The sequence below is a fragment of the Bos mutus genome, chromosome 15 (assembly GCF_027580195.1).
Source record: "Bos mutus isolate GX-2022 chromosome 15, NWIPB_WYAK_1.1, whole genome shotgun sequence".
NCBI classification, from domain to species: domain Eukaryota; kingdom Metazoa; phylum Chordata; class Mammalia; order Artiodactyla; family Bovidae; genus Bos; species Bos mutus.
This window is the reverse complement of record NC_091631.1, coordinates 74,511,544-74,538,467: the sequence shown is the minus strand read 5'-3', so window position 1 is coordinate 74,538,467 and position 26,924 is coordinate 74,511,544. Positions and strand designations below refer to the sequence as shown.

Here is a 26,924-nt window from a genome sequence, read left to right as displayed (position 1 = left end):
AAATTAAGTTCACAATCACCTTTAAAAAAAACTCATTGCTATTTGTTTTCTCTATTTTTATGTTTATTTTTTTATACAAGCAATGACATGAGAGAAATCAAAATCTGAAAAGATCCTGTAAGTACATGAATATGGTCTTCTTTGCATACTAAACTTCTATTCATGCTTCAAATTCAAAATTGTATGTCATTTCCTTTAAAACTCTCCTGGAAGGCAGCAATTCTCTCTTCATCCTGTTATATTGTGATTATCTTTTTCCATGTCAGTTTCCTCTGTGACACAAACCCTTCTCAGTGAAAGGGACTGTCCTATTAACGTTCACCTGGCAAAGTTTCATCAAGGGCATCTATCTGATAAGCAATTAATTTTTGCTAGATAAACAAATGTTTCAATAATATAAATAATTCATCATGTTTCTCTACTTTAATACTGTCATTATATTTAGCATGACATATAGGCAGGTATTTGTTGACATAGTAAAATGGGGCAGAAAGACAAATCATTTTGCTAGTAAAACGTCAAATGGCATTCCAGTTTTCAAGATTTTTAGGTAAGTGTTGCAAGGTATCATGGATGGAAGAATTAAAGTATTTTAAGACTTAACACAATAAAAGTTATACCATGAAATACAGTGGGAGAGCAGTGAAGACACCTAACCCTTCACTAAACCCCCACATTCTGTCAGAACACTACTAAAAGGTGGTTAAATGTAAGCAACAGTCAGTTATCATACTTTTTGCCTAAATAATTATGAATATTATAATTGTCTTACCTGTTTTAGAACCCATTGTAATGCCTTTTCAAAATAATCCCCAATCCAGTTTTCAAGATTATTCCTATATGTAGGAGGCTGATTCCTCAACCAAGATTTTATCAGAGAATTAAGATCTGTCTCTTCATCACTGAAACATATTAACAAACATTAAAAATTGTTTAGGAGTAAATCATAAATTTACTTTCAAAATAAATTTCTGCTCCAATAAACATTATTCTACATATGCACCTATCTGCTAGTATACAAGAGTTCATTTTAGTTACTTCTGTATACGTATGTGCGTATACACTACTTCTACTTACATAACACAAATAAGTGTGTGTACATATATAATGTCATTTTCTATAAAACAAACCAAATAAACCTCACCTCTATCGTTGTAAGTATAAATTAAAGAAGAATTACACATCCACAAGTTAGCCACAAAGTGGTCTAAACCATTCCTACCCAAAGTGGGGTCTACAGAATCCCAAGTACCATTCTAGACCTAATGAAGCAAAATCTTTGCTTTAACAATATCCCTAGGTGACTCAAATGCACATTAGACAAGCTGCACTGCATCTTAATGCAGATCTTTAAAAATACTTTTTGTTTTTCTCTATCTCCAAAAAAGCTGACTACCTAAATTCCATGCCACTACTAAAACTTGAAAATCACGCTAAAGTAAAATCTAAATTTTTTAGCAAAGCACTTAATTATTTGAGTAACATCCAATGTTTGAAATTATACATAATATTGACATCTTATTCAAAATTACATGTTGCTGCTGCTGCTAAGTCACTTCAGTCATGTCTGACTGTGCAACCCCATAGATGGCAGCCCACCAGGCTCCCCCGTCCCGGGGATTCTCCAGGCAAGAACACTGGAGTGGGTTGCCATTTCCTTCTCCAATGCATGAAAGTGAAAAGTGAAAGTGAAGTTGCTCAGTCGTGTCTGACTCTTAGCGACCCCATGGACTGCAGCCTACCAGGCTCCTCTGTCCATGGGATTTTCCAGGCAAGAGTACTGGAGTGGGGTGCCATTGCCTTCTCCGAATTACATGTTACACATTTATAAAAATTATAGTAAAAACAACTTATAGACTAAGAATTTTAGAAGTTACAAGGGCCCACAATTCTGTCATTTCTCCTGTCCTCTACCAGTGTTTCACAGTAACACGAGTAAATACTGAGTCCTTGAATTTCTCCTCTCACATTTCTATCCAGTTTAATAAGGAAAAGAAATAAAAGATCAAAGGTAAATATGTAAATTACATTGGATACACTCAAAACAGACAAAGGAAAGCTGCTAAACTCTTTTCAACATAAAGTCTTTGCTGTCAATGGTGGTTTAGTGGCTAAGTCGTGTCTGACTCTTGCAAACCATGGACTGTAGCCCGCCAGGTTCCTCTGTCCATGGGATTTTCCAGGCAAGAATACTGGAGTGGTTTGCCATTTCCTTCTCCAGGGGATCTGCCTGACTCTAGATCAAACCCAGGTCTCCTGCACTGCAGGCAACTTCTTTACCAACTGAGCTACTAGGGACAACTACTGTTGTCAACAGTATCTCCTTAGTACCTATGGCAACTACACGTCTTGGTTTGTCTAAGACAATCTTGATTTATATCAGTTATCCCAGCATAATAAATGGCATCCTCTTTCATTATTAAAAGGTCCTCATTTGGCCTACTGCAGAGCAAGTGCAAAATATCTGCTGAAGAAATGAATAAAACCTAAAAATCAAAGTTAATCAAAAATAAACTAAAAATAACAAGTATTTGTGTTTTACATGAACTCACAAATACTCATTATGTCTCTCACAAACAATATGTGGTTCACCAACAATTTTCAAATCATCTACAGCAACGAGTCTTTTTTCTGATAAAAAGCAATGGCATTCTGCTGCTGCTGCTAAGTCGCTTCAGTTGTGTCTGACTCTGTGCGACCCCATAGATGGCAGCCCACCAGGCTCCCCCATCCCTGGGATTCTCCAGGCAAGAACACTGGAGTGGGTTGCCATTTCCTTCTCCAATGCATGAAAGTGAAAAGTGAAAGGGAAGTCGCTCAGTCGTGTCCGACTCCTAGCGACCCCATGGACTGCAGCCTACCAGGCTCCTCCGTCCATGGGATTTTCCAGGCAAGAGTACTGGAGTGGGATGCCATTGCCTTCTCCAAATGGCATTCTACTTAACCTTTATTACATTAACATTCTTGCTTATAATTGCTGTTATATTTATCTATCTCCTCTATGTAGACGTATGCTCTATAAAAATAAGCCCTGCAAAAATACAAGCCCTTCATAATTGTTAGTTTTACTCCTTTCTTGCTGACTCTCTTAAAATGCCTAAATTCGTACCATACATGTAACAGGCATTCAATAAATATTTTAAAATTTAATGATAAGCTTTCCTTTTACCCTATTTTTCTCACAGGATTATGAGAACACATGAATAAATGAGATAAACTGTGAGATACTGCTACAAAAGCTATAAACGCAATGCCATATTATTGATTGGGAACACGTGTACACACGTGGCAGATTCATGTTGATGTATGGCAAAACCAATACAATATTGTAAAGTAATTGGCCTCTAATTAAAATAAATAAATTTAAATTAAAAAATAATAATTAATACCTCAAAATATTAATTGGGAGCTTGTGGCTAGTTTAATATAAATTCTTCCTACAATATTATCAAAGAAGTAAGCAATTAAATAATTTTGGAAATATTCTGGATCAATTTGATAACAAAAGTCATTTCAAATGATTCTAAAAGAGTAGAACATTGTAGACTTATAAATATCAAATTCTAAAACATAAATTCAAAAAGTAAACTTTTTAATAATTCATTCTGGGAAATGAAATTGGCTCAAATATGCCACTATGTTTACTACTGTTGATGAAATCTAAAATTAGTTTACTTTTGCTCTTCAAGTCTCTTCCAAATACACTCAAGAAGAAATGAAATATTAAATAAAGAGGTTTCCAATTTGTAAAATGAAAGATCAGGCCATTTAATAGGCCCTATTTAAACTTGTTCAATAAAATACAGTACGAGGAGTTGACAGCTACACACACGCATCCACAGCTTAAACTACAGTGATTCCAAACTGCAGCCACACAGTTCTGCCAGGGAAAGAAAATAAAAAACAGGTGTTGCGTGTTCCCCAATTCACTTTTTCTTTCTCTTTTTAAACACTTAATGTTGTTTACAAAGACTACTAACGCCAGAACAGGGCCAGCCACAAACAGTCCTACACCTTCTCTGCCATATAAATACAGATTTTTGTTTACACAGTTTTATCCCAAGTCTGAAAACATCTGCTGCTATCTGCTACTGCTAAGGGCTACACCGTCTCAGCCTGGCCCTGGACCCACAGCTTGGCAACCTCCAGCCCGCCTTGAGCCGGTCCTGGGCCTTCTCTCTGGGTGAGCTTGGTCTTCACCTTGAGGGAGGGGGACTCCAACCCAGCCTTCCTCACGGCCCTCCCCCTCTCCTCCTTGTCGCTCTCCTCCTGTGCAGCATCGTCCTGCTTCTCAATTTTGTGCTGCCTGCTGCTGAAGACCGACCACCAGATGATGGGGTCTTCATATATCAGGACGTCCTGCCAGCTGAAGGTCTGCTGGTTCTGGCACAACAACATCATGTCCTTCTCCAGGTTGTTGAGGCTGTGGTACTTATGGCTGCTGATGCACTCCTTTATCCTATTAAATCTTTAACCTATTTAAACCTAGGTTAGCTCTGCTGCTGCTGCTAAGTCGCTTCAGTCATGTCCGACTCTAAAAGTCTATAAATCTAAAATTCTATGATTAAAATATTGCTACTCAGCTTTAAATTATTAACCTCCAGCTTATAAGTAGTATGTTCACTTCTCTGAACTCATTCATAATATTTAAAGAAAAGTTATAGAAAAAAGAAAAACAAATATTAATACTTGCTGTTTCATTTATGCAAACAAAAAGTAATTATTTAGTAATTGTGATACCACTACTGCTGCTGCTGCTAAGTCGCTTCAGTCGTGTCCAACCCTGCGTGAACCCAGAGACGGCAGCCCATGAGGCTCCTCCGTCCCTGGGATTCTCCAGGCAAAAACACTGGAGTGGGTTGCCATTTCCTTCTCCAATGCATGCATGCATGCTAAGTGGCTTTAGTTGTGTCCAACTCTGTGCAACCCTATGGACAGCAGCCCACCAGGCTCCTCTGTCCATAGGATTCTCTAGGCAAGAATACTGGAGTGGGTTGCCATGTCCTTCTCCTGTGATACCACTATACTGCTGAAATAATTCAACTAAATAAACAGGAACTCTGAATGAATAAAAATGTAACAAAGAAGTTAATAAACAATGAAAAAAACAAATATTCACATATTACTCATGTATCACTTATGTCACTTAGCTATGAAACCAAAATAATAACTGAAAATATTCTAACACAATGTATGCAAACGCACTTACCTAAGAAAGATCATTCCCATTCTAGATATTGTAGCTGGTGAGGCACAACTTAAATCGTGAGTTTCAAATAAGAAGTTAACATTTTGGCCAAACTGAATCCTTTCTCCACTGGGCATAGTGAGTAATCGATTATCATCCAGAACAGAATTCAGAGATTCTATCCATTCAGGATCAATATCACCATCACAGATTATCCATGAGCTAACATCTATTTTCAAACAAAAACGTAGACAGCAAAATAAACGTAAGGAGAATAATATTTAAAAATAAAGAATAAAATAATTATCTATTATTCTTTAGAAGCAATTTTCATATTATTTTATATTTCTGAAGCCAAATATAAAGAACAAAGAGTTGAACAAGTTGAAGTTTTTCATGTGAATTTATACTACAAATGTGTGGAGAACCCATAGGCAATCCTGGCTCAGCTGGACAAAGACCCAATGATATACTCCATGGTAAAGGCTGAGTGACTGAACTGAACTGAAGGCTCTATTTATTTAATGAACATACAGAACTGAAATCTCAATAAAAGAAAACATGGTTTGCAAGACCTTCAGTTCAGTTCAGTCGCTCAGTTGTGTCCGACTCTTTGTGACCCAATGAACCACAGCACACCAGGCCTCCCTGTCCATCACTAACTCCTGGAGTTCACCCAAACCCATGTACATTGAGTCGGTGATGCCATCCAATCATCTCATCCTCTGTCGTCCCCTTCTCCTCCTGCCCTCCAACTTTTCCAGCATCAGGGTCTTTTCAAATGAGTCGGCTCTTCGCATCAGGTGGCCAAACTATTGGAGTTTCAGTTTCAACATCAGTCCTTCCAATGAACACCCAGGACTGATCTCCTTTAGGATGGACTGGTTGGATCTCCTTGCAGTCCAAGGGACTCTCAAGAGTCTTCTCCAACACCACAGTTCAAAAGCATCAATTCTTCAGCGCTCAGCTTTCTTTATAGTCCAACTCTCACATCCATACATGACCACTGGAAAAACCATAGCCTTAACTAGACAGACCTTTGTTGGCAAAGTAATGTCTCTGCTTTTCAATATGCTATCTAGGTTGGTCATAACTTTCCTTGCAAGGAATAAGCATCTTTTAATTTCATGGCTGCAATCACCATCTGCAGTGATTTTGGAGCCCCCCAAAATAAAGTCTGACACTGTTTCCACTGTTTCCCCATCTATTTGCCTTGAAGTGATGGGACTGGATGCCATGATCTTAGTTTTCTGAATATTGAGCTTTAAGCAAGACCTAGGTATTTCTATTTCCACAAGCTTGTGAGATATTCTTTACATTTTGTCTTCCACCATGTCATTAGAATGTATGAATGCTTTCTATGTAATACTGCTTTAAGAAAATATGAGAAAGCTACATTTCAGTGTCCCACATGAGAAGTAAAAAATACACCACTGTCAAATCTCTTTTATATATAAAAGGGTAACTTCAAAGGGGAGAAGCAGTGAGCAAGTTGTTAAATTGTGACCTAACAAAAAGTAGGGAGTCTTCTTAGATTTCGACTAAAAATTGTTAAATACCAAGCCAAAAATTTAGACCAGAAGCCTACTATTGTAAGACTTAAATTTTCAAAATTCTTGAAAGCAGTGTATTCAAAGTGGTAAGTTCATGTACACACACAAATTTTAATCCCAAATAAAAATTTGTCAATTTGCTTATTTATGAGGCATTACAATATCAATTAAGCAAAGATATTGTATTTATTCAATAGATTAATCTAGTTATGAACCACAATTTACCCAGATTACTTGGGAGTTTCTATTATAATAAAAGTTTTGCTATAGAATACAGATAAAAACGATAACATGTCTTTGGACCCTCCAAAGTAAAATATCAATGTAGATCATGATACAGCAGGTTATAGTCATGTATAAGACTCAAAAAAGACAGAATTACAGACAAGTTCTAACATCCTCTAAAAATAAATCAATGAGTCACACAACAGAGACCAACCTTGAGGTTCTCGAACTACTTGACGAGCACTATTTGTCAAAACACCATCAGACCATTCCCTTGTATCCATGTCAATATGGCCTAGTAACTGATGTCTAGGCATAGCTTTGGGATTCATGGTATACTGTTTTACCACTCTGCCAGTTTTACAAAGTGCTGCCCTTAACATTCTCCAAAGAGTAGATTTTCCAGCACCACTTGGGCCAACAATAACAACTCCCATCCTCTGGCGTAACTGTTCATATAATTCTAAAGCCTTCTTGATCTAGTAGAAAAGAAATATGTTCATATACGATTTACCATGTACAATCATACACAGCTTCACTTTCAATCTGTAACAGTTGTTCTATTTCAAACATATAAATTAAACCTTTTATTTCTTCAATGGAGGATAAAGCCTTAAATAAAAGAACCATGAAATAAATCTGAACACACAACATGATCTTTAATTTCATATTTCTTTAAAAGAAGCAAGTTATCAAATGTTCACTGTTGTCTTCCCTCATTTATTCAAACAAAATATATTCAATATTTTATTCACTTTGCTAATTCATTCATTCATTTATAACCTCTCTCCAAAAAAACAAAAATCCTGAGGAAAAGATATTCATTTTGAACATTCATTTTTGCTTCATAAAAAGACCTACTAAAGTGAAGTTCTTCTAAGACACTGTCAAAGTTTAAATCATATATAATCAACTATCAAAAATACATATGATGGATCTATTGATATTAGTGCCAGACTCCATTATAGGCACTAGGAATAAAACAGTAAAAAAGACATGGATCCGACTTTTCATGGAGACAACTATCTGGTGGGAGAGAATCAATATTAATCATCCAATTGAACATTAAAATGTATATATTACAAAGGTAAAGAAAACACACAGCAAGGGGATCTAATTTAGATATGAAAATTAGGGAAGGCTTCAAAGAGTGAGTAAGATTTAAACTGAAAGATGAAAGATAAGCTGAAAAATAAAGGATAAAGATAGTTAATAAAAATTAACCAGGAGAAAGGTTCAATATATTATGAAGTATTCTTGACAGTTACCTGATTGGATATGATTTCATAATTGGCCTCCTCAAAGACTTGCTTTAGTGCAGCACTCAGTTCATCATATTCTACTTCTTTAAAGTCAATTCCAGGAAACACATCTTTAATCAGTGCATCAAACCGAGTGCAATCAGCAAATGTAAACTTTGACATTGTATTAAGTCTCAGTGCTTGTACCACAATATGACTTTCATTAACTAGAAAAAAAGTTTCATTTTAAAACTAGTTATGAATCTAATGACTGTAAAGTTTTTAAGTGCCTTGATATGCATTATTAGTAATTAACTTACGTACTAGAATTTAGTAACATTTATAGTATATGCTATTATGTTAATTAGCAAGCTTACTCAACTATCTTTTAACTGCTGAAAAACAAGTATTACTGAGTTATGAACACTTTTCCATAAATCTGAATTCCAGGGTACCCAGACTTTAATTAATAAAAACAAAAACAGACTGAGAAACTGTCACGGAGCAGAGTACACCAAGGAGACATGACAACTTAGTGCAACATGGCACCCTGGAGTCAATCTTGGAACAGAAAGAGGAGGTCAGTGATAAAACAGGTGAAGTGCAAATGAAGTCTGAAATTTAGTTAATACTCATGTATCAGCCTTAGTTCCTCAGTTTTGACAAATGTACCACAGTAAAGGCGGCATCGTGGTAAAGATCTGCCTGTAATCCACCTGCCAGAGCAGGAGACACAGGTTCAATCCAAGGGTCAGGAAGATCCCCTGAAGAAGGAAATGGCAACCCACTCCGGTATTCTTGCCTGGAAAATTCCATGGACAAAGGAGCCTGGTGGGCTACAGTCCACAGGGTCATAAAAAAATCAGACATGATTTTGCGACTAAACAACAACAAATAAGATGAAACAATGGAAATGCCAACTTTGCAACTTTAATAAATCTAAAATTATTCTTAGGCTGAAAGGCATTTTTTTGAAATCTTAAAATATCTCTTTAAAAGGATAATTTTGTTTGGTATACTATCTCCTTGAAAGAGAAAATCTCCATGTTTTTCTAAGGTTTCTGTTCCTGTTTTAAGACTATATAAATTTTCAGACACTATTCCAGACTTACCAAATCAGGAACTTTGAGGGTAGGATCCAAAAATCTTTGTTCTAACAAGCCTCTAGGTGATTCTAATTCACATTAAGGATTGAGAACAAGTGGACTAGACTATTCTTCTATATACTGCAAATGTTTAAGATTTAATGCATGTTTAAAAGTTATGATGGGACATGAAGTAAAAATCATGAAAAATCTGGATAAATTATGGACTTTATTAAAAAATAATGAATCAACATTGGTTCATTAGAATTACTAAATGTATCATACTAATATGTTAACACAGGAGAAACTGGAGGGGCATAAAATTCAGAAGCCCTCTATATTATATGTATACCTTTTATATAAATCTAAAACTATACTAAATTAAAACTTACTTTAAAAAGTGAGATTATAATTGAAATAATGAATCATACCATTTTGTTTAACACTAGTTTTCTTCAGCTGTCTAAGAAGATTTCCACTTCCTCTCAGAACTGTTTTCAAAGCTCTCAAACCCCAATCATAATGTTGCTGAGGTGTCAAAAGTTCCCTTAAGTAAAGACATGGAAATCATAAAGCATCAAATAGCTATAAGAAATTCATTTTATTATCATACTAAAAGATACAGAATCCAACTACTAACACATAGAAATCAGAAAATTAGTTTAGTAAATCAGAAATTTAGTTTAGTTTAGTAAATATCATTTAACTAGAGTACTCCATTAAATATGTTTTACAGGAAAAAAGTGAAATTAAATCAATAGTATTTAAAAACAAGTACTTTTGAGCCAGACATTTTTGTTATTCAAACTAAAATCTTTCCTATCTATACCTGAGGTACAATATAATTAGACAAATGTGGAAAATGGTCATTAATAACCATGACCAATCATTGGAGACACAAAGTATTTCAAAATTTAAAACAAGAAAACTCACCTGGATAGATTGAAGATAGCTACCAATTTTCTGCCCAACACTTTAGCATCTTTAAAGCCTTCTGAATAGAGAATAACTTCTGCAATAAGCTCATTGTCTGGACGAGACATGGCTACTGGCCTAAAAAGTTGTTTAAGATTATCAGGCAGTTTTTGTCTTCCACCATAGCCTTTTCCAGCAGGATTCATAGTGATAAAGATTCCAGAATTAGAATTTATTTCTACCTGAAATATTAATTTAAAACACAGGCATCAAGTATTTGAAACTGTAACTATAAAATATATTGCCAATAGAAGTTTTATTGTGACATACTTCTACACACACATCTTATACCTTAGCAAAAAGTAACCACTAGGGTGCTAAACATCTACTCAACATATAATAAATTCCTTAGGAACTATACTACTTTATAGAGATTCTTTATAATCAGTTTTTTGAGGCTGAAAAGTTTCAGTGACGGTAACCAGTTTGACTGTCCATTTATTCAATATTATGTCTACTAAAAGCCTTCCTTGTGTTAGGTGCTTTCTTAAGTACACAGAGACAACACAACTCTGAATTAAAGTCAGTAACAGTTCATGCTCTTTTGGAGTTTATAGTCTATTGAATACTACAGTCAAGCAATTATAGTTAATATATGCTATGACAGTGAAGAGTAAAATATCTTGAGAGTATCTAGTGGGAGTATTTTCAACTAAGCAGTAAGAATAGAAAATTAGAATTATAATGTGTAAACAATGAATGAACAACAATGAAGCAGAAATACCTAGAGTAAAAAATCTGGCTATAAAGGAAAGAAAAGAAAAAGAGAATGGTGGAAGAAAAGATGAATTAAGGGAAGGTTTGCTTATGTTTTGGGCTTCCCTGGTGGCTCAGATGGTAAAGCGTCTGCCTGCAATGCGGGAGACCTGGGTTCGATCCCTGGGTCGGGAAGATCCCCTGGAGAAGGAAATGGCAACTCACTCCAGTATTCCTGCCTGCAAAATTCCATAGACTGAGGAGACTGGTAGGCTACAGTCCATGGGGTCATAGAGAGTCGGACACAACTGAGCAATTTCACTTTCACTTTGCTTGTGTTTTAATTATACTAAATAGTATACTACAGTATTAGTATATATAATATTGTACATCATTTAGAAGGGAAATTATGTGATTATGTTTAAAGCCAATGAGACATGGGAAGAAGGAGGACAGGAATAACTGAAGAGAAAGTCCCTGGGAAGCAGATCCCAAAGTATAGATGGAAAATTTAGCTTGGGTTGGCAAAAAGGACAATTTTTCTTTCTAAGAGGAGGAAATGACAAAAATGAACAGGGGAAAAAATAAATTTTGATGGTAAAAGGTTAAAACTTAATAGTTTCTCTTTTCTTTGTGAAGAAAGAGTTTAAACATTTAAATTTTACTCCTGTAAACTCAGAAGTTACAAGAAATTTAGAATTGGTTCTACTTGGCCTACGCTGAAAAACTTGTATTGTGAAAATGTCATTATGGAGAAGAGGATAATTTCACAGTTCTTTCCACGTCCAGTGTGTTCACCATTACATATAGAGAGAGAAATCTATATTTTATATACAAATAAGTTTACATTCTAATGACATGAATGTATATTTCCTATGTGGAGAAGTAAGCAGCAGCAGAATAGTTAAATGTTTATTAAGATTCATATAGAATAGTGATTAAAAACATGAATTTCAGAATTAGACACAGACCTGAGTTCAAATTCCAGCACCACTATTATGCTAACTTATCAAGCTGTAGTTTCCTCATCCATAAAGTGAAAGAAATATAACAGTACCTAACTCAAAGAACTGTGGTGAGCATTAAGTAAAACAAAATATAAAAGCATTAAGCACAGTGAGAGCATAGAGTGTTTGATAAATGTTAGCAAATATTATTATAACTGGATTATTCAATACTGAAAGTTTGAAAGTAAATAGTGGAAATGGGACCAAAAAAAGGTGAGAAATTCAGAGACAATTCACAGGTAAAAAGGTTTAACACACTGGTCACAAATTAGAAACAAGGGTGCCAGAAGCAATAAAGACAGACTATTTGCCTGAGTATGGGTAACACAAAGTCTTATAAAATATTTTAATTCTTTAAATTTCTGATGTAGCTATACCTCCTTGCCAAGCAGCTCACACACAGTTCTATGATTCTTCAAAGCATCTTGAATTGTCTGGATTTGCATAGAAACTGCAGACAGAACAGATTCTTCCAGTCTATTGAATTCATCAAAACAACCCCAGGCGCCACACTTTACCAAGCCAACAAATATTCGTCCCATTGACTTCACATCGATGCCCTTAAAAATAACAATTAAAATTATATTCATTAAACATAATTAAAAACTCTAATAATAATCCAATACTTTACATCATTTAGTGAGAAGATGATCATTTCACCCATCTATGCCTCTTTGGTTCTTTATTAATAAATAGCTATTCTTTCAAAAACTAGGGTGGTTTCAAGGAATAAACAAAATAATTCATGTAAAAGCATTCTGAAAAGCACAAGAACTAAAGATTTTGTTTTAGTTATTCTTTAAGTCAAAATATAAATCCTACACATAATGCTCTGAAAATGGTACTTTTAATAAATTTAAGATTTTCTCCTCCTATCTTCACTATTCTCCTTACAAAAAGTGTTTTTCTACACTCTAACATAAATCTTCATTCAATATTTAAAATTATTTCTTGTAATAGTTACCTTTAGAAAAGTTTTTAGACTATTCTGTATGCAACCTCTCTCCATTTAACTTCTCAAAACAAATTTCATTTTCAGAAGTAGAGTGATTTAAAATATAGCATTTCCTATATATAAATATGTAAAAACTATTTCAAACATCTAAGACACTATTACATAGTTCGACAATTATTTATTCTACCTCATCACAATTGAAAACTAAAACTTGTCTTCCAAGAAGTCCACCTAAAGCCTTTACTGATTCAGTTTTTCCAGTTCCAGCTGGACCATAAGGATTTCCTCCAAGTCCCATCTTCATGGCTTGAGTGAGAGTTAGGTAGCACTTGTCTGTCAGAGGAGTATAAACCAGCTTGGGAGCATTACCCTATATAAGAGAAATATAAATTTCAAACATTCATATTCTATTCAACATTACAAATATCATATAGTGAGAGATTCTAGTTAAAAAGTCTAAAAGGCAACAAAAGTTTAAAGTTGTTTACTAAAAAATACTTTAGTAAAGAAACTTTCTAAAGCACAAAATGGAATTAAACTTAGTTATTTTAATTTAAGCATGCATTTTATTCTATCCTCAACTGATAAACTGTTAGGTTTTCCATATAGTCTCTCAAGTTCTTTTTTGTTTTTTAACACCAAAAAATTTTGTATTGGGGTATAGCCAATTAACAATGTTGTGACAGTTTCAGGTGAACAGTGAAGGGACTCAGCCATACATACACACACACACACACACACACACACACACACACACACACACACACCATGTATATATCCCCCAATCAAGTTCTTGATAATGTCACAAATATATACCTCGAAGGCAGATAAATTCAAAAACTGTATACAATTACACAGTTTCCAATACAACTCAATATAATTGCATACAATAATCATTCTATTTTGTATTTTAAAATTCCTTGAATCTTACAATCTTCACAAATCAGAACTACTTTGGAAATCTCAAAGTATAATTAATTTGAAAAATTCCTTATGAAATTAATAATCTTAAATTATCAAATAATTCTCAAAAAATAGATTCAAATTCAAATTGCATTTTATAGTTTTTTCCTTAATTTAAGTGGACAGATTTGAGTCTCAAAATTCATTTCCTTTTTGAAAGAGCCAGCAGGCAACTCTCCTGACATATGCTTATGAACATAAATGTCAAATGCATCCTGATGACTGATTCACTATGATGGAAAAAGGCAAAGAGCATACAGATGGATTTTTTGAGAATAGATTACATTATTTGTTTTAAAATTCTTTTACCTTGCAAACTGAAGATATTTAACAAACATACTTTAACATATTAACTAATTTTGGCCTCATAAAAGAAGACACAAACCAAATTGCTTCTACCGAGGTTGCCTAATATTCACTTCCCTTTGGATTAGAGATATATTTCAGTCTACATAAATAAATACTATTTCAAGAAATGGCACATTTAGAGAAATCAGCACAACACTGCCATTATTTTAACTTTTTTGTAAATAGAATTTTTCCAATATAACATCTTTCTAATTATAATGAAATAAAAGACAATAACACAAACAAAAGTTACAACTAAAATTAAAATAACTTTTTCATTCAATAGCAAATTTCCTTTAAAGTAAATAATTCCTAACTGGAAAAATTAAACATTTCTACCACAACACATACCTGGTATTCATAAGTATACTGAAGTTCAGAATCCACCATTTGAACATAACATGTGTGATCACTTTTCATATAGAATCTAACTTGTTTTTTCCAAGCCCAGTCTTCAGTTGTATGAATCTGCACTTGGTTTAACTGCTTCACCACATCAATATTATGGATAATATCAAGAATAAGTGCTTTAAGTTTAAGCTCCAAAATGCCAGATTCTGTACACAATTAAAATAATTGGTGAAAACGTTGCCTGTGATTTATGTACTTTAACATTTTATATGTATATATATGAATGATTCCTTAGCAAATTTACATATATATGATTCCTTAGTGCATTTAATTTCATAATCCATCTTAATAGTACAGTAACATACATCATGCAACTCAAAAGAATGTCAAATGCACCAATAAGAACAGTGAGTGTAAAAACTAAGGTATAAAAATTCAGTGAAACAGGGGTTCTGGTTCCTTCTGCAAGGGAGTAAGGACTCTCAGCCTGGATTTCCCTCTGAATGCAGATATAAAACACAGACAACCTGCATTAAACAGCTTTTTAGGACTCTGCAAAAGTAGAGTATCAGGCAAATTGGGGAAGGGCAGAATCAGAAGTACAACCAAACCAGTGGTAAGTTTACCTTTTTCCTTTTTTCTCTCTTATATGCATGGACCTGGACTCAGTGTTGCCAGAAACCATAATGGTGTAACCAGATAGAGTTCAAGGACAAGGCCTCTACCTCCAAGTTGAAAAGCAAAAATGGAGTCTCCCCGTAGCCACAGCGCTGGCAGCTGAGTCCCAGAAACGCCTAAAACTCTGAAGGAAGAGAACCGCCCTCTCAAATTAGAGGAGTCATGACCCCAAGAGAGGGAGGCAAACCCAAACTGCTCTTTTGTCTCTTCTCTCCATCAGCTGGTCCAAGACACGGGCCCAGTCACAGGAAGCGTGTGGGAGAGCACACGGAGGCCCTGCTCTCTGACCGGAAGTCAAAAGGGTAGCCCGAGGGAACAACAGAACCCTGGGGAGTTCACGGAGCAGGAGGAGCCTGGGGAGACGCCCCGGAAACTTCTTCATGAGAGAACTGAACCCAGCCTGAAGCGCAGATTAAATTGGATTTTGATGACTGGCCACTAGGCGGCACACATGTGGGAAAGGTCCGACGATCTGAAGAACACAGCACAGACAGAACAGACGTGGGACCCACAGCCCACAGAAGGCTGACTGGAACTTGGGGCTGAACCTAACGAGAGCACTTGCTCACAGAAAAATATCAACACTATCCGGAAATTTTAAATAACACTAAGATTATTGACTTCCCCGGTGGCTCAGAAGGTAAAGCGTCTGCCTACAATGCGGGAGACCCGGGTTCAATCCCTGGGTCGGGAAGATCCCCTGGAGAAGGAAATGGTAACCCACTCCAGCATTCTTGCCTGGAAAATCCCTTGGACTGAGAAGCCTGATAGGCTACAGGCCATGGGGTCGCAAAGAGTCGGACACGACTGAGCGACTTCACTTTCACTTTTAAGATTTTTGTAATGCAATATTCAAAATGTCCAGGATACAATCTGAAATCATTCAACATGAAAAGAACCAAAAAAAAAAAAAACCAACTCACATCAGAAAAGATAATAAAGGTGAAATGAAGACAATTCTCAAGTGAAGGAAATCTGTAAGATTCATATTCAGCAAACATGCTATAAAAGAAAGACTAAAGGAAATTCTTCAAACAAAGATAAACACCGGAAGAAACCAAGATGAAGGATGGCCAACAGAAATGGTAAGAATCTAAATACAATAAACTATCCTCAGGTCCTCTGAAATACAGGTGATGGTTAAAGGAAAAGTTAGACTCTCATGGAGTTTTCAATGTATATAGATAAATACCTATATTTATATATATATATATATACACACACACACATACACATAGATAAATATATATGCAATATATAATATATAGATATAGATAAATATCTATACACATTGAAAATAACATAAAAAGGGGAGGATAAAGAAATCTATACAATGGTAAGATTTCTACATTCCATTAAAAATAATAAATTATTGATTCCAAGTACAATATAAAAGTTAAGTATATCTATAATTCCTAAATTAACCTCCAAAATAGACAGATTATTGACTGATTGACAGACAAAAGCACAATAGATAAATTAAGATAGAATACTAAAAGAAATGTTCAAATAACAAAAGTCAGGAAACAATGGAACATTCTTCCATACCAGTATTCCCTGGATCCTCAGAACTTGTATCAATGTTAGTATAGTGCTCCAACTTATTTACCAGCTGTGTTTCAATCTGATGAAGACTATGATCTTTGATAGCATTTTCTACATCTTCAGTGAATTTAATCTGTTCTGCCAAGCATAATATCTAATGAATAAAGAGAAAAATTATTTTTAAAAGGTGAATTTATTTAGAAATATTTTATAAATGTAAGGAAAGATACCTCTTTCCAAATTTCCAATTACATATTGGATCTCCCTACATGAATGTCTTACTGGCACCTCACATATTAATAGAGTAATACATTTGTAGGAAAAGCACTGTGTGATTCAGCTGAAGCCTACTTCTCAGAAATCATCTCTCACTATTCTTCTGTAGGCCTATTTTTGGGCCTTTGAACCCACTAAGCTTATTATAACCTAAGTGCCTTTGTACTTTCTTCCCCTGACTCTCTTCATAAATGGCTTCTGTTAACCAGCAAAGATATCAGAATATTTAATCCTATTTAATAAAAAGAGTAATCTTGTAGCATTCGAAAATAATCTCTCAGTATACCACTGAAGTCTACGATTTCAAAATATCAATTTTATCTTAAAACAAGATTTGTATTAATCGTTCAATCTAATCCCCATAAATAGACACTAAATATAGATCATCTTCATGTTCACATAAAACATGAACTATTAATGCTGTTTGATTTCTGTAATATAATTTATATAGCAAGGTTACTGATAAAGCAAATGATACATTTAAATACCAGATTTTGAAACCATATTTTAAAATACTTTGATACAGTTCTTAGATGGAAAAGGACCCTCCTTTAAACTAAAGACATGAACCATTCATCATCATATAAAGCACAAAACCTACTGACCAATTACTACTAAACAGATTGTCTTTTTCTTATATTTACCTTTTAGCATCCAGAAAACATCATTAAATGCCTCTATTTCTCAAATGAATTCATTACCTATATAGACATTTTAAAACAATATAGCAGGCTAAGCTGCTGTTTGCTCTAAGTCAGAACATTATATAAGTACCACATCAAGTTCTTTAACAAAAAAGAAAATCAATTAGTAACTTTCCAGGGCAAAGTCATCTCTCATACTTTGTAGTACAAAACTCACCAGCTTCTTTAATCAAGTATATGGTAAAACATTTAATTAATCAAGTATATGGTAAAGCATTTACTTTGGCCATCTGATGTGAAGAACTGACTCACTGGAAAAGACCCTGATGCTGCGAAAGATTGAAAGCAGGAGGAAAAGGGGACGACAGAGGATGAGATGGTTGATTGGCATCACCAACTCGATGGACAGGAGTTTGAGTAAGCTCTGGGAGCTGGTGATGGACAGGGAAGCCTGGCATGCTACAGTCCATGGGGTCGCAGAGTCAGACATGACTGAGTGACTGAACTGGACTGGAAAGTATTTAAACAAATCCAAATTTGCTTTGTAAGAAAAGACTCTGCTTTTTAATTTTCATATGAAAATGCTCACATGCCACCTCAAAACTAATATGTATATATGTGGATTTTCATTCAGGGAGTACTACTGAATTTCTGTGTTATAAATAAGTGCACATCAATATCTCAATTTTTAACAGTCTGCTATACAATTTCTATGAGAGACTAACAGAAATGATACTCAAGACATTAGTCTTGACTAATTCTCATCTCACATTACCATTCAGATACCTGAACAGACACTAAGATTTTAATTGCCTAAAATATAATGGTCAGTTTTCATGCATTGGAGAAGGAAATGGCAACCCACTCGTGTTCTTGCCTGGAGAATCCCAGGGACCGGGGAGCCTGGTGGGCTGCCGTCTGTGGGGTCGCACAGAGTCGGACACGACTGAAGCGACAGCAGCAGCAGCAGCAACGGTGCTGCTCCACTAATAAAATCTAACCTTCAAAATGAGTTGCCATGGAGGTGTTATTACACCCTCTTAACTAAGTGGCCAAAACAATCACTCCAAAGATAGGATTCAAACCAAGGTAAGTCAGATTCTTTCCACTTTATTATGCTGCCTCCCTCCCAGACCAGAAAGTGCTTTCTCCACCTGATTATTTCAGGTCCTCACAAAGATGTCTTTAGAGAACTGAATAAACAGTACACAGTAACCTGTCCCAGACATTCATGTAGCCAATTATACTATTCAATCCATTTATATACAGTCTCCTGAGATAATTTTTTCTTAACATTAACTGCTAGTAAACTAGAATTATTTTCTAAATACGGTTCAGTAGTTCACATTTTTACAGAGCTAATGAGCTATTTACATTTTAGTAATTCACATATTTCTTGATTGCTCAGAACCCAGAACTGTTTCATGCTCAATTCAGCAACCTTCTTTAGCCTGTAACCCCTAATACATCTCCTGATAAAACTCTCATTTCCTCAATCTAATTCTTTTTTTTTTTCCTCAATCTAATTCTTATGCAATTCTTACTTTCGTATACTTTTTAATATTGTGTCTTTTATTCTGCTGCTGCTGCTGCTGCTAAGTCACTTCAGTCGTGTCCGACTCTGTGTGACCCCATAGACGTCAGCCCACGAGGCTCCCCCGTCCCTGGGATTCTCCAGGCAAGAGTACTGGAGTGGGTTGCCATTTCCTTCTCCAATGCAGGAAAGTGAAAAGTGAGAGTGAAGTCGCTCAGTCGTGTCCGACTCTTAGCGACCCCATGGACTGCAGCCCACCAGGCTCCTCCATCCATGGGATTTTCCAGGCAAGAGTACTGGAGTGGGTTGCCATTGCCTTCTCCAAAAGTCAATTTAAATCCTACCTAGAAATTGACAGAATACTAGGAAACATTTCCAGAGGTAATAAAACACTTTAATTCTAGCTTTGCAATGGCATTATTTTATTCATCAATGATTATTTTTATTTTTCTCTAAGAACTTAAGATTTTTTTAAAACATATTTTAGCTTGACTTAAACTGCTAAAAGATGCAACTGATACAAATGGTAAAATAGCTAAGTCTAAAATGTTGCAAGTTTCCTATCTAACTTCTCATGCTTTAGAAGAACATAAAAACCTGTTCCAATAGCTGTTGAATGTTTTAATTTGAAAAACAAAAAAAAAGGTAGACTTTCCTGTGAGAAATCACAGATTATCTCAATACCTGCCTTTCATAGTCTCTAAGAACTAAAGTTCCTGATACCCTACCTGTATAGTGTTAGTCTCAACCAGCAATAAAACTAATCCTGAACAAGGCAGGATATTTAATCCAAGTCCTAGTGCTATACTTTAATATGGGTCAGAACAAGTTTTGTGAGAACAAGTTTTGTGATATAATATCCAGTGTTTCAGAAAAAAGTTGCTATGAACACTGACCTCCAGCAATATCTATATCAACTTTGCAACCTAGCTCTTTTCTTTGCTGTCAAAGTTCTAGTTCAGGGCTATGATTATTTCAGACCTACACTTCAGTTCAGTTCAGTCGCTCAGTTGTGTCCGACTCTTTGTGACCCATGGACTGCAGCACGCCAGGCCTCCCTGTCCATCACCAACTCCCAGAGTTTATTCAAAATCATGTCCATCGAGTTGGTGATGCCATCCAACCATCTCATCCTCTGTCGTCCCCTGCTCCTCCCGCCTTCAATCTTTCCCACCATCAGCGTCTTTTCCAATGAGTCAGTTCTTTGCACCAGGTGGCCAAAGTACTGGAGTTTCAGTTTCAACATCAGTCCTTTCAATGAACATTCATCCTTTAGGATGGACTGGTTGGATCTCCTTGCAGTCCAAGGGACTCTCAAGAGTCTTCTCCAACACCACAGTTCAAAGCAGGAGGTTACTATTATCTTCATTACCTCCACCATAGTTTGAAGTGAAGAAGTGAAGTTGCTCAGTCGTGTCCGACTCTTTGCAACCCCATGGACTGTAGCCTACTTCCTCTGTCCATGGGATTTTCCAGGCAAGAGTACTGGAGTGGGTTGCCATTTCCTTCTCCCATCTTCCCAACCCAGGGATCGAACCCAGGTCTCCGGCAGTATAGGCAGATGCTTTACCATCTGAGCCACCAGGGAGGTCCACCATAGCTTGGCCCCAGGTAAATAGCAGGGAGGGAACACAGCCCCACCCATCAACAGAAAATTGGATTAAAGATTTACTGAGCAGGGCCCCACCCACAGAACAAGACCCAGTTTCCCCCTCAGTCACTCTCTCCCATCAGGAAGCTTTCATAAGCCTCTTATCCTTCTCCATCACAGGGCTGCTGCTGCTGCTGCTAAGTTGCTTCAGTCGTGTCTGACTCTGTGCGACCCCACAGACGGCAGCCCACCAGGCTCTGCCATCCCCGGGATTCTCCAGGCAAGAACACTGGAGTGAGCTGCCATTTCCTTCTCCAATGCATGAAAGTGAAAAGTGAAAGTGAAGTCGCTCAGTAAGTGTCCAACTCTTCGTGACCCCATGGACTGCAGCCTACCAGCCTCCTCCATCCGTGGGATTGTCCAGGCAAGAGTATTGGAGTGGGCTGCTATTGCCTTCTCAACAGACTGAAAACCACCATCACAGAAAACTAACCAATCTAATCACATGGACCACAGCCTTGTCTAACTCAATGAAACTATGAGCCATGCTGTGTAGGGCCACCCAAGACGGGCGGGTCATGGTGGAGAGTTCTGACAGAATGTGGTCAACTGGAGAAGGGAATGGCAAACCACTTCAGTACTCCTGCCTTGAGACCTATACTAACACTCTGCTAAACTTCTGCCAGCTCCAACCTCCTATATGAGTTTATGGGAAGGGTGAGAGACAAAGTTATAGAGCCTGTGATTCTTCACCAGTGAAGGACTAAGCATCTGGAACCAGGAAAGTACTACATCACTGATTCTGCCTCCCAATTCCACCCTCCACTGGCTTGATAGCTGCAATGTCAACAGGTTTCTACTTTGAAAGCATCCAAATTATAGCAGACTAATGGAGCTAGAAGGGAATTTCACTATCATGCAGTTCCTCCCTCACATTTTACAGTTGAGGGACTGAGGAAGGTAAGCAATGTGTCAGATGTTCACTGCTAGATAAAAGGACAACAAAGATCCCAGTTGTGTAAGCCTCCTGACCTCTAGATCAGGGCTCTCCCAATGATACCATGCCTATTTCTACTGAAGACATTCCCTTACCTGTGAAGGGAAAAAGGATGGGTCAATTGCACCTTGAGAACTTCGACCAGCAGTAACACATTCTGTCAACAGCTCTTTCAAAGTCTGCTTCATTTCCAAGGCTAAATCATTTAACCAAGTCTGAAAGTAAGATTAGAAAATGTATTTCTTATTACACCAGTCATAAAACAAAAACACAACCTAATGACTCTATTTTTTATTTCATGAAGGTTATAATTTCTTACTGACTCTCACATTCCAAAAATATGCTAAATGGCATATATTTTTTTAATAAATTATTTAAATAAATTGAAAATAACTTTTTTTCACCTCTTGGCATAATGGTAAGTGTGAAACTCAAAAATGTGTAGTTAGTGATCACTATCATCATCCATACAAACCAAAAAAATATGAACATTTAAAAAATAACTCATTCATTTCGTCATTATGACAAACCAAACTAGACAGCTGAGCCAGTAAATTAGAGCCACACTGACTGGCTAAGTCGCTGAGCCAGTAAATTAGAGCCACACTGACTGGCTAAGTCCCCTGGCTCATGCTAACCTGATGATCTCATGTTTAGAAAACTGTAACTATAAAAAGAGATTGCTTCATTAAGGTGAACTATATTATTTAAGGAGTTAAGCTCCCTCTTCAAACAAAATTAATTCTATTTCAAGGTCAAAACAATTTTTCAATTATTTAATTATAGATAAAAGAATATAAAAGTTAACTAAAGTCAAAATAAGAATGATAATTTATCAAAACAGCAATGAATATTTAAGAATCACTATTTAACTTTAAAAAACTGCATCATTCTCAACAAAATATAAGGACAAAACTGCAAGCTTCAAAAGCTTTTCATCATTACCTATTTTAACTCTAAGTTCTAGCTTTTTACTATTTATTTTTAGAGTGTTTTCCAGTATTAAAAAGAGCACAAGCTTTTGCCCAGTTCAAAAGCCACTGCAGCTAAAGAGTAAGAGCTCTCAGTGCAAGGCTGCAGACACCTACTCTGCTACTATCACAGGAGCTTCCAGAGTTCTGTGCTATCCCAGCTGCTAACAGCTTTTTCTCTGTGTGTTCCACCAGTCCTAATAAAATTACAAGAAAGGAAAACAACAGCAAAAACAATAAAACCCTTCACCAAACATGATAGTTACCTAACAAATCTATGCTTACAGCCACCTGATTGATACACTCCATATCCAACAAGATATAGAGGCCCAACCAAGAATGGACATTTTGTAAACTGTACAGATATACATATGATAAGGCATGGACCTGACCTGCAGTTGGAAGATAACTTTGGAACTTAAAAATTATAATTTGATGCATACATCCTAATGCTGTTGGCTTTATCTGTGTAACTGTAATAGACACTTGACAGTTCACTTCTAGTCCAATAGAACGAATTAATCGATAGTTGTAGTATAAATGCACTAGTTTCAAGTTTACTTGTTCACTTAAACCATCTTATACAACTCAGATTCTGAAGAAAAAAAGAACAAAGACTTATTGAGAACTTATATTCCAAACACTATCGTGTGCGTGCGTGTGTGCATGCTGAGTTGCTTCAGTTGTATCTGATTCTGCGACCCCATGGACTGTAGCCTGCCAGGCTCCTCTGTCCATGGGATTTTCCAGGCAAGAATACTGGAGTAGACTGCATTGCCCTCCTCCAGGGGATCTTAAAAGACCCAGGGATCAAATTTACATCCCTCACGTCTTGTGTATTGGCAAGTGAGTTCTTAACCACTGGTGCCACTGGGAAGTCACACTACAGTGTACCTAACACCAATTATCTCGTTTAAGTGTCAATGAAAGGCTTTGCAATAGCTAGTAGGACTTCTCATTCAATACTTAAGAAAACTGAGACTCACAGTTATTTATCTAATAAGTTGTGGAGCTACAATTAATATCCAAGTCCTTTTGACTTCAAAGCAAAAGTTCTTTTCAAAGTTACATGCTGCATTCCAAAAACTAAAAATTCATAGTCTCCTTAATATCAAATCATTGTGAACTTTACAAAAAAAATTATTTTTAAGATATGAGAAAGGTTTCTAAAAGGCCTAAATTAACCAACTTACTCTACAAATTGACCAAATTACTTCTGATACAAAGTTCATACTGTTAATTTTTTTATACTTTCAAATTTGAAAAAGAATTACTTACCTCTACATTACTGGACAGAAGAACTTTATTTTTAAAAGGTACAACTTCTCCTTCTAAAGATTTCATTGCAGTTATATGTTTTAATTCCTCATCAAAACAGACGCTGTGTATGCCTATATTACAAAAGAAACAATTTAAATGCAAAGCTTCCTTAAACACATAATTATTAGATATTACATATGATTACAAAATGTATACTTTGTAACATATTTATATATTAGAATTATATTAGTTCAGTTATATAACATAAAAGAACAGCTTTTCATCACCAAAAACTAGAAACAAACCAAATACCCAAAAGGTGAATGAGAAACTGTGATATATTTGCACAACTATTTTCAGCAAAGAAAGGAATAAAATATAGTTGAAAATATTATGATGATTGAAAAAAGCCAGGCACAAATGAGCGCATAAGAATACATACTGATGATTCCACTTATGTGAAATAAAAAGATAAGAGCAAAGGGGGAAAGCAAACAACACTTCCTTTTCCCAAAATTTACACTCACTTTATGGTATAAAAAACAGACATGACCCAGTTTGGATCTTCAGAAAAACTCCATAAATTATTATTTACAATTTAAAGAAAGAAACTAGATTTCAGGGAGGTAAACTAATAACTAACATATAATAGAACTTGAAAGCAAACTTTCTAATTAGAAGAACTCTTTCTACTATCTCCACAGGCCAAATCAGTTATAGATATAAACACTTTAAAGCTTAGGATATACAATGGTTAGTAAATACTTCTGTAAAACAACGAAGAGTAAATATTTGAGGTTTTTACGGTCATATCTCTTTGTCAATCACTCAAATCTATGCTTGTAGTACAAAAGCAGCTACAGACAATAATGGGCATGACTGTATTCCTTTCAACAAAAGCTTCTTTAAAAAAAAAAAAAAAAGATAGTAAATCCGATTTGGCTTGTAGGCCTAATCCCTGAATATAAGTGAAGATGAAATTTCTTTTTCCAACAAATAATATTTTAAGAAAATAATAACAATCACTGTTTGTGTAGCAAACCAACTCCAAATGCAATTACTTAACTTAAATGATTCAACAACATCAAAGCACATGGCACTGTAACTCTCCACTTTACCAGGTAATCCCTCCTATTCCTATAACCTAATCATCATTTATGGGCTTCCTGGTCACTCAGTGGTAATGAATCTACCTACCAATGCCAGAGACACAGGTTTCATCCCTCAGTGGGGAAGATCCCCTGGAGAAGGCAACAGCAACCCATCCCAGTATTCTTGCCTGAGAAACCCCATGAACAGAGGAGCCTAGCGGACTATAGTCCGTGGGGTCACAAGAGTCGGACACAACTTAGCTAGTAAACGATTATCATCTCTACACAGATGACTCCCAATTTTACATCTCCATTCCAGGTACCTCTGCTAACAATAATTGCCTATTGAGTATATCCACTGGGATGATACTCAGGAGACCTTTAAACTCAGTAATGAAGGGACACGTTCTTCCTCACTTCCAGACCTTATATTGGGCTTCCCTTGTGGCTCAGCTGGTAAAGAATCCGCCTGCAGTGCAGGAGACCTGGGTTCGATCCCCAGGTGGGGAGATCCCCTGGAGAAGGGAAACGCTACCCAATCCAGTATTCTGACCTGGAGAATTCCATGTACTGTATACAGTCCATGGGGTCGCAAAGAGTTGGACATGACTGAGTGACTTCCATTTTCACTTTCAAGACTTATGTTTGGAGAAGGAAATGGCAACACACTCCAGTATTCCAGCCTGGAGTATTCCATGGACAGAGGAGCTTGGCGGCTACAGTCTATGGGGTCACAGAGTCGGGCACGATTGAGCGTCTAACACTAAGACATATATTCTTCAGATCTCACTCGAGATGTCATCTTGACATATGCAAAACTGAACTAAATGATTCAAAGATGTTTCATGGACACAGCTATAACACCACTGCTTATGTTGATCATAGAAATTTGTCAACTTACTAGTTTGCCCCACCACTAAACTGAGTTCTTCGAATACATGACCTGCATTTTATTCAACAGTCTGCCTAAGAGCCTAACATTATGCTTGGAAGATAGCTGAAACTCAATAAATATCTGCTGAATAAATGTTGAATCTTACCAGCAAAAAGCTTCTTAAGGTGAGACTGAATCACTGATGGATTAGTAGACTGGCCTAGTATTTCTAATAAATCATCATCACCAATAAAGTAAAATCTTGGGAATGCTGAGCGTTTTTCCTTAAAAATTAAAAACAAAAAGAAAAAACTTATCTTTTCAAATAACTAAGATACTAAAGCACTTTGCAATTTATTATACAAGGATTTAAAAAAAAATACCTCCAAAAATTCATTTAATGATTTCTGACATCTTTGAAGCTGATCAAGTATCGTTAATAGAGAGTTTCTGATTCCGGCATGAGTAGTTAATGTTGTGACTCTATTATCTTTCTTGATGTCAAGCATTATTGATCTGCAGAAGAAAAAAACTTACTTTCACATCTGTTTTAATAGTCTTTGGCTGAAAAAGGGATATAGAGGCTTTTCTTTGTCTGCTTAAAACAAACTAGTAATACCAGTATAACAGTAATACATTATTATAAATCTAATACACAATCCTTAAAGTTAATAATAACCCATTACCATTTTTAATCTCCTTTATTGCATATTCTCTTATTTCATCAACTCACTAAACAAATATTAAGCCTTACCTCATAGAGATAATGGCCCAGTGACAGATAAAGAGACTAAATAATTTCTCTGAATATTCAAATAAAGTTAAGATAAATGCTAAGAAAGAAAAGTACAAAAACTTGTTAAAGTGGTTAATGGG

General features: G+C 35.9%; 1 protein-coding gene across 2 annotated transcripts in view; it reads right to left on the bottom strand.

The window, feature by feature from the left end:
• DYNC2H1 (dynein cytoplasmic 2 heavy chain 1) overlaps positions 1-26,924 on the bottom strand; it is a 395,644-nt gene that overhangs the window by 309,878 nt on the left and 58,842 nt on the right. For both annotated transcript variants that reach the window (XM_070384345.1, XM_005887860.3), the window contains exons 27-40: positions 26,432-26,564; positions 26,215-26,332; positions 24,102-24,214; positions 21,948-22,067; positions 16,814-16,964; positions 14,588-14,793; positions 13,113-13,295; positions 12,348-12,530; positions 10,226-10,449; positions 9,724-9,839; positions 8,235-8,434; positions 7,181-7,445; positions 5,210-5,417; positions 773-902 (exon numbers count right to left, since the gene is read on the bottom strand). In XM_070384345.1, the coding sequence (XP_070240446.1) occupies positions 773-902; positions 5,210-5,417; positions 7,181-7,445; positions 8,235-8,434; positions 9,724-9,839; positions 10,226-10,449; positions 12,348-12,530; positions 13,113-13,295; positions 14,588-14,793; positions 16,814-16,964; positions 21,948-22,067; positions 24,102-24,214; positions 26,215-26,332; positions 26,432-26,564 (2,350 nt within the window). The remainder of the gene's footprint in view (positions 1-772; positions 903-5,209; positions 5,418-7,180; positions 7,446-8,234; positions 8,435-9,723; positions 9,840-10,225; positions 10,450-12,347; positions 12,531-13,112; positions 13,296-14,587; positions 14,794-16,813; positions 16,965-21,947; positions 22,068-24,101; positions 24,215-26,214; positions 26,333-26,431; positions 26,565-26,924) is intronic.